This window comes from Sarcophilus harrisii, chromosome 4 (genome assembly GCF_902635505.1).
Source record: "Sarcophilus harrisii chromosome 4, mSarHar1.11, whole genome shotgun sequence".
NCBI classification, from domain to species: domain Eukaryota; kingdom Metazoa; phylum Chordata; class Mammalia; order Dasyuromorphia; family Dasyuridae; genus Sarcophilus; species Sarcophilus harrisii.
In genome coordinates this window covers 156427486-156443520 of record NC_045429.1, presented here as the reverse complement: position 1 = coordinate 156443520, position 16035 = coordinate 156427486, and the positions used below count along the sequence as shown (strand labels likewise).

At 37.4% G+C, this 16035-nt stretch overlaps 1 protein-coding gene across 1 annotated transcript in view; it reads left to right on the top strand.

Annotated features, from left to right (window-relative positions):
- The first annotated feature begins 7830 nt into the window (after nt 1–7830).
- ECT2L (epithelial cell transforming 2 like) overlaps nt 7831–16035 on the top strand; it is an 85153-nt gene continuing 76948 nt past the window's right edge. Inside the window, exons 1-2 of the mRNA XM_031964194.1 lie at nt 7831–7999; nt 8881–8993. Coding sequence (XP_031820054.1) covers nt 7898–7999; nt 8881–8993 — 215 coding nt within the window. The 5' untranslated portion in view covers nt 7831–7897. The remainder of the gene's footprint in view (nt 8000–8880; nt 8994–16035) is intronic.

The following is a 16035-nucleotide window of genomic DNA, read 5'->3' as shown; positions in this document are numbered from 1 at the left end:
AAATGTTTTTCTTGGAAAGTTCCTGAGTGTAAGTCAAACAAAATCTGTTTCCTGTAATAATGGCAGATTCAGGAGACTGACCTTTTTATTCACTTTTGTTTTGTCTTTTGCAAAAGATATGAGTCCCAGATACCTCAATTTGGATTTATCTAACATATCCTTTGTTTACAATTTCTCCATATAGAAATTTAAACACAAAAGGACTTCTTACAATCCATCTAATCTATTTCCTTTAAGGTGAGGAAACTAAAACCCAAAGAGTAACAGCTTATTGTTAGACAACTAGTTAATAGAGTTGCTTTTATTTTAAGAGTAATAGAAAAATAGGGAGTTATTTTTAAATAAAGAGCTCCCCAATGAATAAAAATACTTTAAAATGATTGTGACCTGAATTGTAAAAATGTTTTGATGTGGATTGCTTTTAACCACTCTGAGTAATAGAACTGGTCTTGAGTCACTTTTGAAGCAGTTATGTGGCCTAGGGATGGAGCATTTACCCTGGAGTCAGGAGGACCTGAGTTCAAATGTGGATTCAGACATATACTAGCTATGTGACTGGGTGAGTCACTTAAGTCCTATTGCCTCAAAGAAAAAAAAAAAAAAACCTCAATACTATCAAGAGGCTATCAATCTTCCAAGTCCCTATAGTTGACCATTTGATTAGAAGTTGGAATGCAATATGCCAAGCAGAACTGGATCTAAAGAGTAAAGTCCTTGTCAATATTAATAAAACCCTATTTTTTAAAAGAATTGCTAATGTTTAACCTATATTAGATTGCTTGCTGACTAGGGGCAGAGAAGGGAATGAAAAATTTGGAACACAAGGTTTTGCAAGGGTGAATGTTAAAAACTGTCTTTGCTTGTATTTTGAAAATAAACGGCTATTAATAAAACCCTTATCAATTGTACCAAGTCCATGCAAAGAGAGCTGATGGCAAGGATTTTGGTTTACCCAAATAGTTATTTGAAGAGCATTCAGGTGTGGGAGGAATTGGGTTCCAATTTTAGGGCTGTCCAAGTAACCTTAAGCCATTTTACATCTTAGGGCCTCAATTTCCTTATCCTTAAGATCAAATTTCTTAGGATCCCTCCCAGTTCTGCCACGATGAATACAGAGATCAAGCAAGGATTATCCCAGCCACTCTATAGTTTGCTTTATTTGGTGTTGCCAGCCATCTTGCACGGAAACCTGACTGAATTAAAGGCCTCCAAAGGGGCAGCGTAAAAAATGTAAAAGCCTCTGTATCCCTGGGACTGCCTTAAGTGAAGCATAAGTGAAGGCCTTGTCATCAGAGCAGCGCGGGATGGGCAGGAGTTCTCCGGCCCAACTGGGGCCCTCTAAGGCTTTTTTAGGTGGCAGTGCTTGGGCGCCCCTGATACGTACAAGGCCCCCGAGAACTGTTAAATGGTCCCCAGCGCTGTCTGCGCACAGAAGAGAGATGGGGTTCCGCGCCCCGCCTCGGACGACTTAGGGGCCAGAGTGGCAAAACTCGGCCCGGCACAGACTGACCCGGGGCTCCACGAGTTCCTCTTCCCCCGCGGCGCGCCTAAACCCGCGCGGCCCGAGGGCAGGGCGGGTTTGGGGCTCGCTTGTTGTAGTGTCCCTATGGAGATGGGGCTGTGCTTCCCTCCCCCTTCCCCGGGGACCGGAGAATCAGAAGCGGCGGCAAGGCGGCGAAGGGAACTTCTTCCACAAACTCCCTTCGTTTTCCCGATTCCTTTCCTACCTCTCCAGAGGTAAAACCCGCGGGGCTTGGGCCGTGCACCTCCTAGTTAGGTATAACCACAGTAGCGCAGTTCTTCCTCCTGGCCCCACTCAGGCCGGGAGAAAGCACATCAGGGTGGAGAGAGGTCGGCCGGGAGAGCCTCTCGGTGCCTCCTTCCTGCTTTCCTAGCGAGACAGATTAGAGCTAGATGGGGACGGAGAAGTCACGGGATTGGGGACAAGAGGGTCTGGCATCAAACACTGCCAGTCACCTTGAACAAAAATCCCTTTACCTTGCTGGCCGTCTCATCCCTCACCTTGACAATGACGGGGTGGGACTGGATGGCCTGAGTGCCTACCTAGTTCTCAATATGTGATTGTCCAAGATTACCTAGGTAAGAGACAGAGGGGCAATTTGAACCCAGGGCATCTGCCTGACAGTTTGGAATTTTGTGTTGCTCGAGTAACACATATACACCTACAGTTGTTAACGGGGGTGGTGATTTTTGTTTCTGAAGTAGGAGAAGAGAAGGTAAGTGCCTGTTCACCAAAAAAATAAAAATAAAAAATAAATCTAGTATCTAAAGTAAAAAAAATAACTATTACAAAAGATAGTGACTTTAAGATTTAACAACATGCTTTCCTCACAACAGCTCTGGGATGTAAGCAATAGTGTGTAATAATCTTATTTTCCAGGGGAGGAAAAAGGCTTGAAGAGGTGATGACATTAATTAACAGAATTAAGATCCAAAGCCCAAGAAGCTAAATACAGTGCTCTTTCCCGACAACATACATTACTTTGCTTATCAGTCCCAGCTCCTAGTAGATGGAGAGAGGAAAGAAATCTCATTGCTTTTCTTCTTTTTTTTTTTTTCCTTTTAAATATGGCTTTACTAGCTTGTACTAGCTACTTCATCTTTCCTCTACTATACTGATCACTTACTATGATTTTAAAAGGAGGTACATGGGTGACAGGATGTCTAGTACTATTATATCTGGTCAAGTGAATAAAACAATATCCTTACAGTTGTAATGCTGAAGTTTCAAGAATTCCAACGTTTTTGAAAAGTAAGGGTAAATAATTGAGGCCAGAGTCACTTTTCTCAGCATGGAGTCTTTAAAAAACAACTGGTGTTTATCTAGTAAAAATACTTACCTAGATGACCTCCTCCCCCGTTTGATTTTTTTAACAATTGTAAAAGTGTTTTAAATTTTGCATAGCTCTTAATGTAACTTGCCTCATTTGATCATCAGAAAAATGATATGCAATATTATCACCATTTTTTTAGATATGAATAAACCAGACATAAAAAGGTTAAGTAATTTATAGTCATGCAGCTAGTGTCAAAGTTGATTGAACCTAGGTGCTCATGATTCCAAGACCAGCTATAGTAGAGCCACTAAAATATTTTGTTCAAAGCAGTGATACTACCAGAACCTTTTTTAAAGTTTGTTCAGGCAGTGGTATAAAGGGGGATTGAAGAAGAGAGAGAATGGATGTTAGAAGACCTAAAAGGAGACAACTGTTAATCTCGGTGGGTGACAATCAGGTCCTGTTTTAGTATGATTCCAGTGAGAATACAAAAGATGGATAGGAATTCACTAGTAGAATCAGCAAGACTTGGTAACTAGTTGGATGGAAGAATGAGGAGAGGAAGAATTAAAGATAATTCAAATCGGAGAAATTGGGTGAATGGTGACACCACACACTGAAATAGTAAAGTTGAGTGGAGTATATTTTAGACAAGTTAAATTTTTTAATCTATTTTTTATTATTATTATTATAGCTTTTATTGACAAAACATATACTTGGGTATTTTTTCAACACTGACCCTTGCAAACACCCCTTCCAACTTTTCCCTCCTTCTCTCCATCCTCTCCCCTAGATGGCAGGCAGTCCCCATACATGTTTAACATGTTAAAGTATATGCTAAATACAATATATGTATACATATTTATATTGTTCTCTTGTTGCACAAGAAAAATCAGATTTAGAAAGGTAAAAATAACTTGGGAAGAAAAAATGCAAGCAAACAACAACAGAAAGAGTGTAAATGCTATGTTGTGGTCCACACTCATTTCCCAGTGTTCTTTCACTGGGTGTGGCTGGTTCAGTTCATCACTGATCAATTGAAACTGAATTGGATCTTCTCATTGCCAAAGAAAGCCATTTCCATCAGAATTGATCCTCATATAGTATTGTTGAAGTGTATAATGATCTTCTGGTTCTGCTCATTTCACTCAGCATCAGTTCATGTAAGTCTCTCCAAGCCTCTCTGTATTCATCCTGCTGGTTATTTCTTACAGAACAATAATATTCCATAACATAAAATAAATTCCACAATTTACTCAGCCATTCTCCAATTAATCGGCATCCATTCAATTTCCACTTTCTAGCTACTACGAAAAGGACTGCCACAAACATTTTTGCACAAAAAGGTCCCTGTACCTTCTTTAATATCTCTTTGGGATATAAGCCCAGTAGTAGACAAGTTAAATTTGAAGTGGCTATGGATCTTAAGAGATGGAGATGTTTAGGAAGACTATGGAAATATGTTTTGACACCTAAAAGGGAATTCAGGGCTGGAAATAAAGATTAGGGAGTCATCAGCATAGAGATTATAATTAAAGCCATGAGAGTAGATAAAATAGTCAAGGGATAAAGTGTTTTTTGTTTTATTTTTGTTTTGTTTTTGGTCTCTTTGTTATGTCTATTGACTGGATGATCAAAGAGAAAAGAGAATGAGAGTTACTGCTGCCAAGTTTAAGAAATTGGAGGAGGGAAGTGAAGAACTACAGGTGAAGTAGTGTCAATTTTTGTTCTAAGTGTGGAGTATAAAGAAGAGATGTAGATGCAAAGGAAGGAAGTATTGGAATAGACACTATGGGAGATGAGATTTGAGACTTGGGGTATAGGAGATTGATCCCTGAGCAGCAGCAAGGTGAAGTTGTACTTCAGATTCATTTTTCTAACTGTATTCAGAAGTCTTGGAACATTAGCAGAGAAATACAAATGATAGGACTATCTAAGGATAATGAATAGATGACTACCTATGGTACACATTATTTTTTCCCACCCTCATACCCAGAACTTACTTCTACTCTAGGATAAATGAGAGAAGTTGATAAACAACTTTATTTCCTTCTCTTTTCTCTTACATTTCAGACTCAGAATGTCTCTTTCTCTCTCTCTCTAGGTTTTAAATACCTGAGGTGACAGTAAGTATACATTCAAATTGCTCTTGAGATCAACACTGTTTATTGTATTAGTGCTTCACACATGTGTCTCAGAAATGTTAATCGATGAAAGTTACTGTTAGCAGCAAGATTTGCCACATGCAACATTTAGCAAGTTGTCAAAGTTTTAATATCCTACTTATCATTGAAGGAGATGCCAAAAAGAAAATATTTTTGTCTTTTATTAATTTCTTAGTCACATTTTTTATAAGCCCCTGACTTTTCAAATGGATATATGCAAATACATTGGTGCCATTTTTGAATAGCACTTTTTATTTATGAGGCTAATGAATTGTCTTAAGAAAAAAATCTTTAAAAAAAAATTTTTTTTAAGATTAGGCTATACAAAATAAGTCAGATGAATTCAAATACATTTATTCAGTACCTTTTGTGTACTAGTGATACTGACCTTTCTGTCTCTTGGCGGTTAGCCATTCCGGAATTGCTCTCCCTTCTCCATTCTGCCTACTGATCTCATTGACTTCAAGTTCCAACTAAAATCCCACCTTCTACTGGAAACCCTCCTCAATTCTTTTTAATTTTAGTGCTTTCCCTTGATTAATTATTTCCATTTTATTCTGTATATATCTGCTTTGTATATATTTGTTTGTAGATTACCTCCCTCATTAGATTGTAATCTCCTTGAGGGCAAGAATGTGTTTAACTTCTTTTTTGTATCCCAGAATTTAGTACACTGCCTGGCATATACTAGGTGCTTATAAATGTGTATTGACTAAGCTAAGCTCTTAAGGATGTAGACTGAAGTTAACAAAATCTTACCTCCATTGTAATGAAAGTGTACCCAAAATATGGTTCAGTGGTGCTAGGATCTCATCAGTTGTGGATTTCCTTTCCAAAGGTGGAGATCCCAACTTAACTATATTTCATCCCATTTTATTTTTATTCATTTCCACAATAAATCCAACCTATAAGGCCCAAAGTTCCAGATACCTTCCTCTAGGTCTTCTCCCTGCAGGAGCAGCCCCACCTAGGATGCTTCTGGTCAGCACAGCTGTCCTAGACATCCCTCCAGTGTGGAAAATCTTTCAATCTTCTCTGGCTCAGCAGTCAGATCCCCACATAGTCATGAGATAAGTTTTCTAAGGCTGAAGTTGGCTCCCAACCCCAGCTACCTCCAGGATTTGTTTGTTCATTTGGAAGAGTTGGCTTGGAGATGTTTACACTTCATTCAGGCTTTACCTCTGCTCCTAGAGGTCAACTCTCTCCAGGGGTCTCCTTAAGTTGTTTTAGAACATCTGTTTTAGCCTGATTTTAGCCCAACTTTTATTTCTTCCACTACTATCTATTCCCTGTGAAACCATGTTTTATCTTTTTCTTTGGAAGGAATTCAAAGAGCTGAAAGTTTTCTGACCTACTCCACTATCTTCCCAGAATCCTCTCCTAGCAATAGTATTTGTCTCTCTGTTGCTGAAGAACTATTCTGTATATTGGAGAAGAAAGAGGCCTAGAAGAGGTCTCTTTTTTATTGTGGCTGATCATTCAGCATAAGAGCTGGGGAGCCTGAACTGCAGCTTTTTCTTCCTAGATTATTGATGGGTATTTTAACCAAAAGCCTATGTGAGGGGCAGCTAGATGCCACAGTGGAAAGAGCACCAGCCCTGAAGTCAGAAGGATCCTAGTTCAAATCTGGCCTCAGACTTGATTTAACACTTCCTAGCTGTGTGACCCTGGGAAAGTACTGAGATAAAGGAAGGAGGTTTCCAGCATGTGGAGAATATTCCTAGGAGTGTCATTGATGGGACAAAAAGATTTGCTGGCTTGGGAGGACACTTTAAAAGGAGTCTTTGGGATGAGTTTTTTGCTTTGTCCTCTAGTCAGAGGGGCAGAGGGTACTAAGAATACTGATGAGGTGTGAGTACCAAAGCTGATACAGTCTCTCAAGTTGATAAATTTCCCAGTTAGATTTCCTGAAAATATGAACATGGTAAGATACAATTCAAGGACTAAAACCGATAGTAAAGGTATAGGTAATAGTTATAATTTGAATTCTGTGGTTCTATGTGTATGTGTTATATAACAAATTAGAAATAAAACCAAGAATAGCATCCAAATACCATTCTAGCTCTCTACCTCCAAAACTTTTTGATGTGTTGGTTTTATTTTTTCCTTTTATTTTTTAAATTTGTGTATTTAATATTTTCCTCAGTTAACATTTAAAAGAATTTTTTACATTTGTTTTAAAAACTTTTGAGTTTGGGGGCAGCTAGGTGGTATGGTGGATAGAGCACCAGCCCTGAAATCAGGAGAACCTGAGTTCAAATCTGTCCTCAGACACTTAACACTTCCTAATTGTGTGACCCAGGCAGGTCACTTAACCCCAATTGCCTTAACAAAAATAAATAAATAAATAAACAAACAAAAAAACTTTGCAGTTCCAGATTTTTTCTTATGTCTACCCCATGGCTTATTAAGAAACCATGTGTGCATGGTTATGCACTAGTTATATGCATATGTGCACTAGTTATGCAAAACATTTTCATAAGTCATGCTGTGAAAGAAAACATAGATCTCCCACCCTAATTTTAAAAAAACCCTCAAGAAAAATAAAATTAAAAAAAACTTTAAAAAGTTTCAGACACACAGAGAGAATTCTTCAATCTATATCCAGAAGGTTATTGTGGTAGTACTGATAAGAGCTGTTAAGGGTCTGAACCAGGGTAGCTGTGTAAATGAAGAGAAGATAACATGTAAGAAATACTGAGGAAATGAGTAGGAGTTTCTACACCAGGAAATTCCCATGCTGAAACCATAAGTATAGATTCTTCCCACCCATCCCTAATATATTAGCACTAAGATATTGCAATATTGATTATTGAAATGGTTTAACAAAATCCTTTGATGAATTGTATACTTCTAGGAATTCTTTATCAAACATTCCAGGTATAGAATAAATTTTTAACTTTTGGAACTTTGAATAGAGAAATCTTTGCAGAAATGTCAGTAAGAGAGTCTTCCAGCAAGACTCAGGTGATTGAGTGTTTTCAAAGGAGGTTCAGCACTTGGACACCAATTATCAACAAATCATTGAATAAACAGGTAAGTTCCTCAAGCTTAATTTTACTACAAAATGTGAATTCACATTTTGCCAATTAAAAAAAAATTCCCCTATACATTCCTAGATTCATAGATTTATGGCTAGAAGGGAACTCAGAAGTTATCTATAGATGTTCAACACCTTCACTTTATACTTGAGATGTTGATGCCAAGAGAGATTATTTAACTTGCCCGAATTCCTACACATTGTAAGCACCTAAAATTAGTTTGAATACTAATTCAAACTCAGGTCCTCTGATTCCAAATCCAGGGTTTTTTCTACTGTCTCAAAAATCACATGCCCTTAAAACAATAAATTTCTTTTTAAATTATTTTTAAAATTTTTATTTCAAAACATATGCACAGATAATTTTTAACATTCACCTTTGCAAAACTTTGTTTTCCAAATTTTTTCCCTCCTTTCTCCCACCCCTTCCCCTCGACAGCAAATACTCTAATATATGTTAAACATTTGCAAATATTCCATACATATTTCCACAATTATCATGCTGTACAATAAAAATCAGATCAAAAGGGGAAAAATGAGAAAGAAAACAAAATGCAAGCAAATAACAAAAGAGTGAAAATGCTATGTTGTGATCCACACTCAGTTCCCACAGTCCTGTCTCTGGATGCTGATGATTCTCTACAACACAAGACTATTGGAACTGGCCTGAATCATCTCTTTGCTGAAAGGAGCCATGTCCATCAGAATTGATCATTGTATAATTTAAGTAATGAATTTCTTTAAACAGAGCTCTAATTGCCCTAGACATTTAGCAATATTTATTTATTCTGCCTAACTGGCTAATAGCATGTTGAACTGGGAAAATTTAACTTAGAAATTGAAATGTATAAAAATGTTTCATTTTGTTTTTCTACAGCTTTTTCAGGAAAGAGTTAGTCTTATAACTCATTGGTTTGATCTGTGGACTGATAAGCAACGAAAGGAATTTCTACTTACAATATTGCAAAAATGCAGTCACTCACAATTAAAGTAAGTTTTAATATAAGGATATGCTTATTTTAAAGAAAGTAAACTATGGTAGGATGTTTATTTGAACTTTAAAATTATTTCTCCTTAAAAATTAAAAAAAAAAAACCCACAAAGTAACCAAATTTGGAAACTATCTTTAAAAGATGCAGGCATCTTTCAGTATATAACTATATGCTGAGGCAAAAATACTTTGAAAAGAGCATTAACTCCCCCAAACAGCAGAGATAATATACTTTAGAATTAGGAAGAGGCCTTTGAGATGGCCTACTACAATTCCTTCATTATATAGAAAAGACAATAGAAGTCCTTGAGAGGAAAGTGACTTCTGTAAAGTGATACAAGAATTATCAGAATAAGAATTTGAATGCAAGTGATCTGACTCCAAATTCAGCTCTCTTTCTATGATACTATGCTGTCTCTTAGTTCTGTATAGCAGGAATTGGCAAAAGGCCTCAGTAATTTTCTCCCATTATACAGTTGTATTCACTAGAACTATCAGGTTGATGTTGGATTCATCATAATTAAAGCAAAGAAGACAGTACATGAAATGTCTATGAAACAATGACACATCAACATCTTATTACTACAAGCATGACATAGAGCTACTACTGTTTGAAAACACTGCTTTTTTCTTGACCTTCCTTCCCTGGCCTCTTCCTTCCCATCTCTTCCCCCTTCTTCTCTCTTTTTTCCTTCCCTTTCTGTATTCTTTCCCACCTTCCCCCTTCTTCTCACATGCTACAATTTCTAATTCACTTAGATTTTTAATCAATTCTTTCTCTTATCTATTCACTTACTTTACCTCCAGATATCTCTCTGCATTATTCTGGGCATTCATATGCATTTGATGCTAATTTATTGAATGACTTATTGGAGACAGACACCTGTTTGCCCATCTTCAAAGAGTCTGATAAGATAAGCAGCAAAAAAAAAACAAAAAACAAAAAAAAACCCAAATCATTGAATTTTTAAGACATGTAATTTATTATAAATCTTGGTTATAGTTTGTTCCCTTCATTTTATCTTTATAGTCCTTGAGTTAACAAATCTAGTCACTTTGTAATGTGCTACATTTTATCCCCTGTCACAAATCAAGCAACTTTAGCTGTTACCACTTGAGGTCATTAGAGATCTTGTGACATTTTTCAAGGAATAGCAATATTAGACCTGAAATTCTGTGTTCAGGTAGACCTACATCAATTCTGTAGCATTTAGGTTTTTCCTTTTATAGGACAAGAATGACATCAGTTCTGTAATTAGCCCAATGTGCAAAGTACTATGCTAATAACTAGGGATAGAAATACAAAAATATCTCTGTTTTAAAAGCACTTTTAAAAACTGCTCTATTTTTAAGGAACTCACATTCTTAGAGGGGTATTTAGCTTCAAGTCAGATGTAAAAGACCAGTGACTAATGGGTCACTGCCAAATCAGATGATAACGCATCCTCTTTCGTGTCATTTCCATTGATAAAAACTGTATCTGCCGAGCCATTTAATAGAGATATTTGGTGATGAGAACTTTCTTTTCTGGGTCTTCAGGAGCTGTGGCTCCTGAGGAGATAGGAATTGTAGCACCTGGAGAGGTAGTTGACAGGTCTCATGTACACAATGGTTGTTTCTCTAAATGGTGACTGGTGTGGCTGATGATGTCTATGGCTGGAAGGTAAATTGGTTGTCTGAGAAGCATTACTATTCTTGGGGCTCTAGGGTTCAGCAATTAATTGATGGTAGTAGTGGTGGTGGGAGGGATGGTAGACTGATTGATGCTCCAAAAGAGTTGTTCACTATAGACAATGGACTAAAATCAGGGCCAATGATATAAGCTATAGCTATTATACCCAGGGTTTTTGAGTATGTGGTTCTAGACTATTATCATTGAGGCCAAAGGGCAAGTGGTGGTCAAGGTGATTAGCAGTGGCTTGACTCACTTTATACATGCCATTGCCTATCTTTCCCTCAGCATACCCTGCTTCTTCAACTGGGTTGATTTGCTTTGGAGGTGACAGTTGGTGCTTGAGGAGAAGAGGATGACAGGACCTTTTCCACAAATGTTGCTTTCCTCCCTTAGACAATGGCTTTGGGGACTAAGCTGAAAGCAAGACCAATGAGCTTGGTGAAATTTTCTGTAAAAATAAATGCCCTATTTAATAGTAGTTATATTTCCTCATGGTGGTATATACTCTTCAAAATTCAATGAAATGTTTACTAAATATTCTAAATCAAATGTTGTCCTCAAATACTTGGGTGTCTGTTGATATTTGAATATTTGATGGCAAGATTTGTCCTTCTTGACTACATCACTTTAAGTTAACACTAAAACAATTCATATTAAGATTTTCAAGAATTGCTCACTGTCCCAATTCCTACTCACACTAGTAGGTTGGGTATCCAAGGTATAACTGCTACTTCAAATTATAGAGACAACCCTGTGGATGGCTACTCCTAACAAACACTGTAGCTCACAAACCCCCACCAATATTTTTCCTATTCATTATCAGCCAGTAGACCCAGATCTTAGAAAATATTTCTTTTTCTGGCTCATTCTGATATGTGTCACTATGATATCCTTGTCAATAGGCAAGTCTTTCTGTTGTTTTCTCAGGTGTCATTCCTGTACAGTCTGATTCTCTATTGAGCTGAATATTCACAGATAACAGTATCAGGACAAAATTAGTTGATCTTCTGAACTCCTTGTTAGGTAGGTGCAGCTTCTACTGGGTTCCAACCTTAGGGGCAACTCTGTATGACTGGATTCTTCAGCTGGCATCCTACTGTCACTTTTCAGAAAGGACAGAGACACTTAGCCTAGAATTGGAAAAAATCTTTCCAGTTTTCTCCTTCAGGCCTTTGATCTGAGGTTTATCATTTCCTAAGCAGAGAAGGGGAGAGGTATTATTTCTTCTGAGGTTTCTGCCTTGTCCAGATCTAGGACCTCATCCAGATTCCTGTTGGGATCTTGAATCAGTCTTTCCCTTGGGGACAAGTTCATTGCCTCGCTTTGCTTTTTTTTTTATTTTCAACTAAGTCACCTTGAACCTCAGAATTTCTTTTAAAAAAACAACAACAAGGAATGCCTAATTTACACCTGAAAGGGTCTCACCCCTAACATTTCATCTATCTTTGCCTTCCATAAGCTTTAACTTTGCAGAAGTAAAAAAGAGGTACACCCTTACATCCAGCAGCTCCGAGCTTTTCTTGTGCCAGGAGGCTGGTGATACTATGAAAGCAGGGGGCCAGATTTTTGGAGATGGAAGAGCTGTATTCAAATCTCAGATCTGCTACTTAATTATCTGTGTGACCTTTAACCTTTCTGGGCCTCATCTAAAAAGATAAATGTTGGACTTTATGTTTTCTAAGGATCCTTGCAGCTATAAATCTAAGATTCTATGGTTGAATTAAATAGCTGGAGGAGAAAAAAGGATATGAAGCTCAAAGTAAAATTTTCCACTTGTTTATAGTTCTAGCAGGAGATTTGTTCAAAGAGGAAGTTATAACCAGGAGTGAGCTCCAACCAGCTCTTACCTGAGAAATGCCATTTGTTAAATTTTCATTGTATTTATACCTTAGACACAAGCAAATGCTACAAGTCAGGACTTGTTATATTGTTTTGTTGATTGTCTAAACTTAATAAAACGATGGGGCAAAATGCTAATATTCAAATTAAACCTAAAAATGTGTCCTGCATATGGGAACATCTGTTAAATATTTACCAGAATATCTTGGTTTAAAACTATTAGGGAAAATGAGCTTTAGGATTTCTCACATAATTCATTCAGACATTGTCTGTGTGAACAAAAATAACTGATTAGAAAAAGTCTTACTATTTGAAGAACTTATTTTATAAATTACAATATAAATAAATCAGTCAGTATTCTTATTACATACAGAATCATTTCATTCTCCAAAATGATTATTCTTATTATTGCTTTTGACACACCAAATTGCTTGTGACAGATAACTGCTGTAGGGAAGATCACTATGAGCAAGTTATTACAATGTGAAAAACATTCTTCCTCATGAAGCTTTAGCAACTAGACCTTTGAAAAATATTTTGAAGAGGATTTTACTACTGTTTCTATCAGGTCCATATTCATGAAAAAATATTGTGCTGATGTGTATATTAAAGGCACGCCAAAAGTGATTTCTTGTTGATTTAAACTAAGAAGCTAATTCCAAAAGTGTGAGACTAAGAAGCTAATTCCAAAAGTGAGACTAGAACAGCAGAAGAAAGTCAGGGTGTTTTAGTCTGTCACACATGGAAGAACTTGTACAAACTGAATTCTCTGAGTCAGCCTCCTTACTAAACTTGTAGAGCAAGTTTTCATAAACTTCCAGGTAGTGACATGCTTCCTGATTATTCATTATGCAAAGACTAGTTATATTTTCAAACAGGCAAGCTCTTGTTTTTCTTAGGAGGGTGGGGGAGCTTCAGTGTAAACATTATTCCCTTCAGCAGATTTTGAATGGGTATTAACAATACACTTTATTTATTTAATAAATTCTTTCAACAATAGAGTTCAAGGTCTGATTCTTTTCATGCCTACTATGGCATCAGGTAGGAGGTGGCAAGAGACAGAAATAAGAAATAGGATAAAGGCACAGAGGAAAACTTTGCATAGAGAATCAGAGCCAACATTAAGGACCATGGGTCTTCTGGCCACCTACACACTCTTACTCTAAACTAATCCTGACATCCAAATGCAGGTAAATGCAGGTAAAATCTAAGACAAAAAAGTTCAAAACATTTAAATGAAAGTGATTTAAATCAGACTAATATGAAAAATGTCCTTGAGTTATATTAAGTTGTGAATGTAAATTTGTTGATATTAGAAAAAATGAAAATAACAATGGTAGGATTGATGAGGTTTAGATTTGGCGAACCCAAATGAAATTAGGGTTTCTGGTGGTCAGGGAGTTAAATGATAAAGTCTAGTGGCAGGTTTGGGGTTCAGGGAGCCAAATGGAGAGGTTTGGCTCTCCTGCACCCCTTTGGGGATTTGGTGCAAAGATAGGGAGTTTTGGGGACTCCCTTCTGGCGATACAAAGGTTCTCTGTAAAGGAATTTACAGACCCAAAAACCTAGATTGATAAAAGAGATTTATTATTGGGATTGGAAGTAAAGTTAAAGTCTGGTTAAGGAAATAGGTGAGGATAAAGAGAGGATGGCACTAGAAAGAGTATTCCAGTGGAAAGAGGCTCCTTAGGATGCCAAGCATGGTATAACTGGCATGTTTGGAACCTCTGCAAAGAGAGGGTTTTAGTTTGGCTCTTTTTATAATGAGAGATTTAGCTAAAGGAGGCCCATGGGTGGAGTCCCAAGTTGGTTCCTCATTGGTTTTCAGCTAGGGCTAGAATTTGAATTGAATTCAATGAGTTTCAGGACTGAGCCGACCCCACCCAGATAATAAAGACAAAACTGTTTGTCCTTCAGGGCGGGGTCCCTCACTGAGGCAGAGTTGAAGAAGTTTTTCTTTTTTAAAGATTTTCAGAGTTTCGGAGTCCCTTCCTCAGGATCACTTAAAAATATTAAGGAAACCTTTAAAAAGAAGGTATCATTAAAAAGCCATCTCTAAAGATTATGTAAAAAAGAGATAAGCCTATTTTGTGTTGATGATATTAGAAAGGGGGCAGTTGTGAAAAAGGATGGTATGTTATGTATTGCTTATATAAGGAAAAAAAAACCTAAGAACCTTTTGACGAATTAAGAACATTTTTTAAAGTCACTGGTCCAGATACATAACTCTTCAAGTGGAGTGGGAAAAAGTGAGATAGTGATTTGGCCTGCTTGAGAAGGGGACCATATAAAACACAGACTTTTGAGAGAAGAAAAAAGGGAGAATAACATTTGAATTTCCACCAGGAGAAAGAACAAGAGAGCAAAGACTTGGGAATTTTCAGTAAGAGTAAGATATATGTAGAGTAAAATATGGATTCCTAAAAGTGAGATGCAAATGATGAGGCTAGTAGTCAAGAATTGGGGTGGGGAATTCTCTCGGGTCAGCATAGGTCCAATGCAAAAGAATTCACAAACCCAAAAATCTGAGTGGCAGAAGAGGGAATTTTATTGGCATTGAGAAACCTGTTTTGCTAGGAAGGCAGACTTCTTAGTGGGAAAAAGGTCCTGTTAGGGAAATAACAAAGATTAACACTGAGAAGAGAATATCTTCACAGTGGGGAAAAGTTCTAGCAGGCAGCTTTGCCAAGAAGAGAATTTCCTTAGCAAGCATAATTCTGTTTTGGACTTCTGCAAAGATTCAGGGTTCAGAATTGTCTTTTATTAGCAGTCTGAGGCTTGGGCTTCCATTCAAAATTGAATTAGATTCCTTCAATGTTGTCAATTCCCCAGGCCTAGATTTCCAGAGATTACTTATCTTGGAGTTTGCAGCCACTCAATAGGATTATGAGGCTGAGATCTCCAACTGAATGAAATCACTTAATTGAGAATTTGAAAGCTTTTCCAAGAGTCTGGGAATTCCCTAAAGGGAATCGGGGCCACCCCCAAAAGACCTCAGTTTCAATGGAGGGTGATTTGACCAAGATCGCCAATTGAATGAAACCACTTAACTTGGGGAGGAGGGCATTGTCTGGGAAAGAGATGCTTTTTCCAGGGGAGAACTTGAGACCCTGAATCACCCTTCTTTTACAGATTAAAGGGGACACAGTTTCAGGGTTCACCCCCATTAATAGGTCTTGAGATATTTGTACCCAAAGTACAAAGTACTCTGTCAGTCTGCATCTACTCAAACCTATGTATTTTCTTACTAATTTTCCAAAGGATTATTAATTAGTTGAAAGCAAAGACTTTTTTTTTTTTTTTTTTTTTGCACTGAGGCAGTTGGGGTTAAGTGACTTGCCCAGGGTCACACAGTTAGGAAGTGTTAAGTGACTGAGACCAGATTTGAACTCAGGTCTTCCTGACTTCAGGGCTGGTGCTTTAGCCACTGCGCCATCTCGATGCTCCTAAAGCAAAGAGTTTTAATGAAATAACAAAGTAAGAAATTAACAGCAGATGTCCTTCCCAGGACCTGAGACACATTTTCC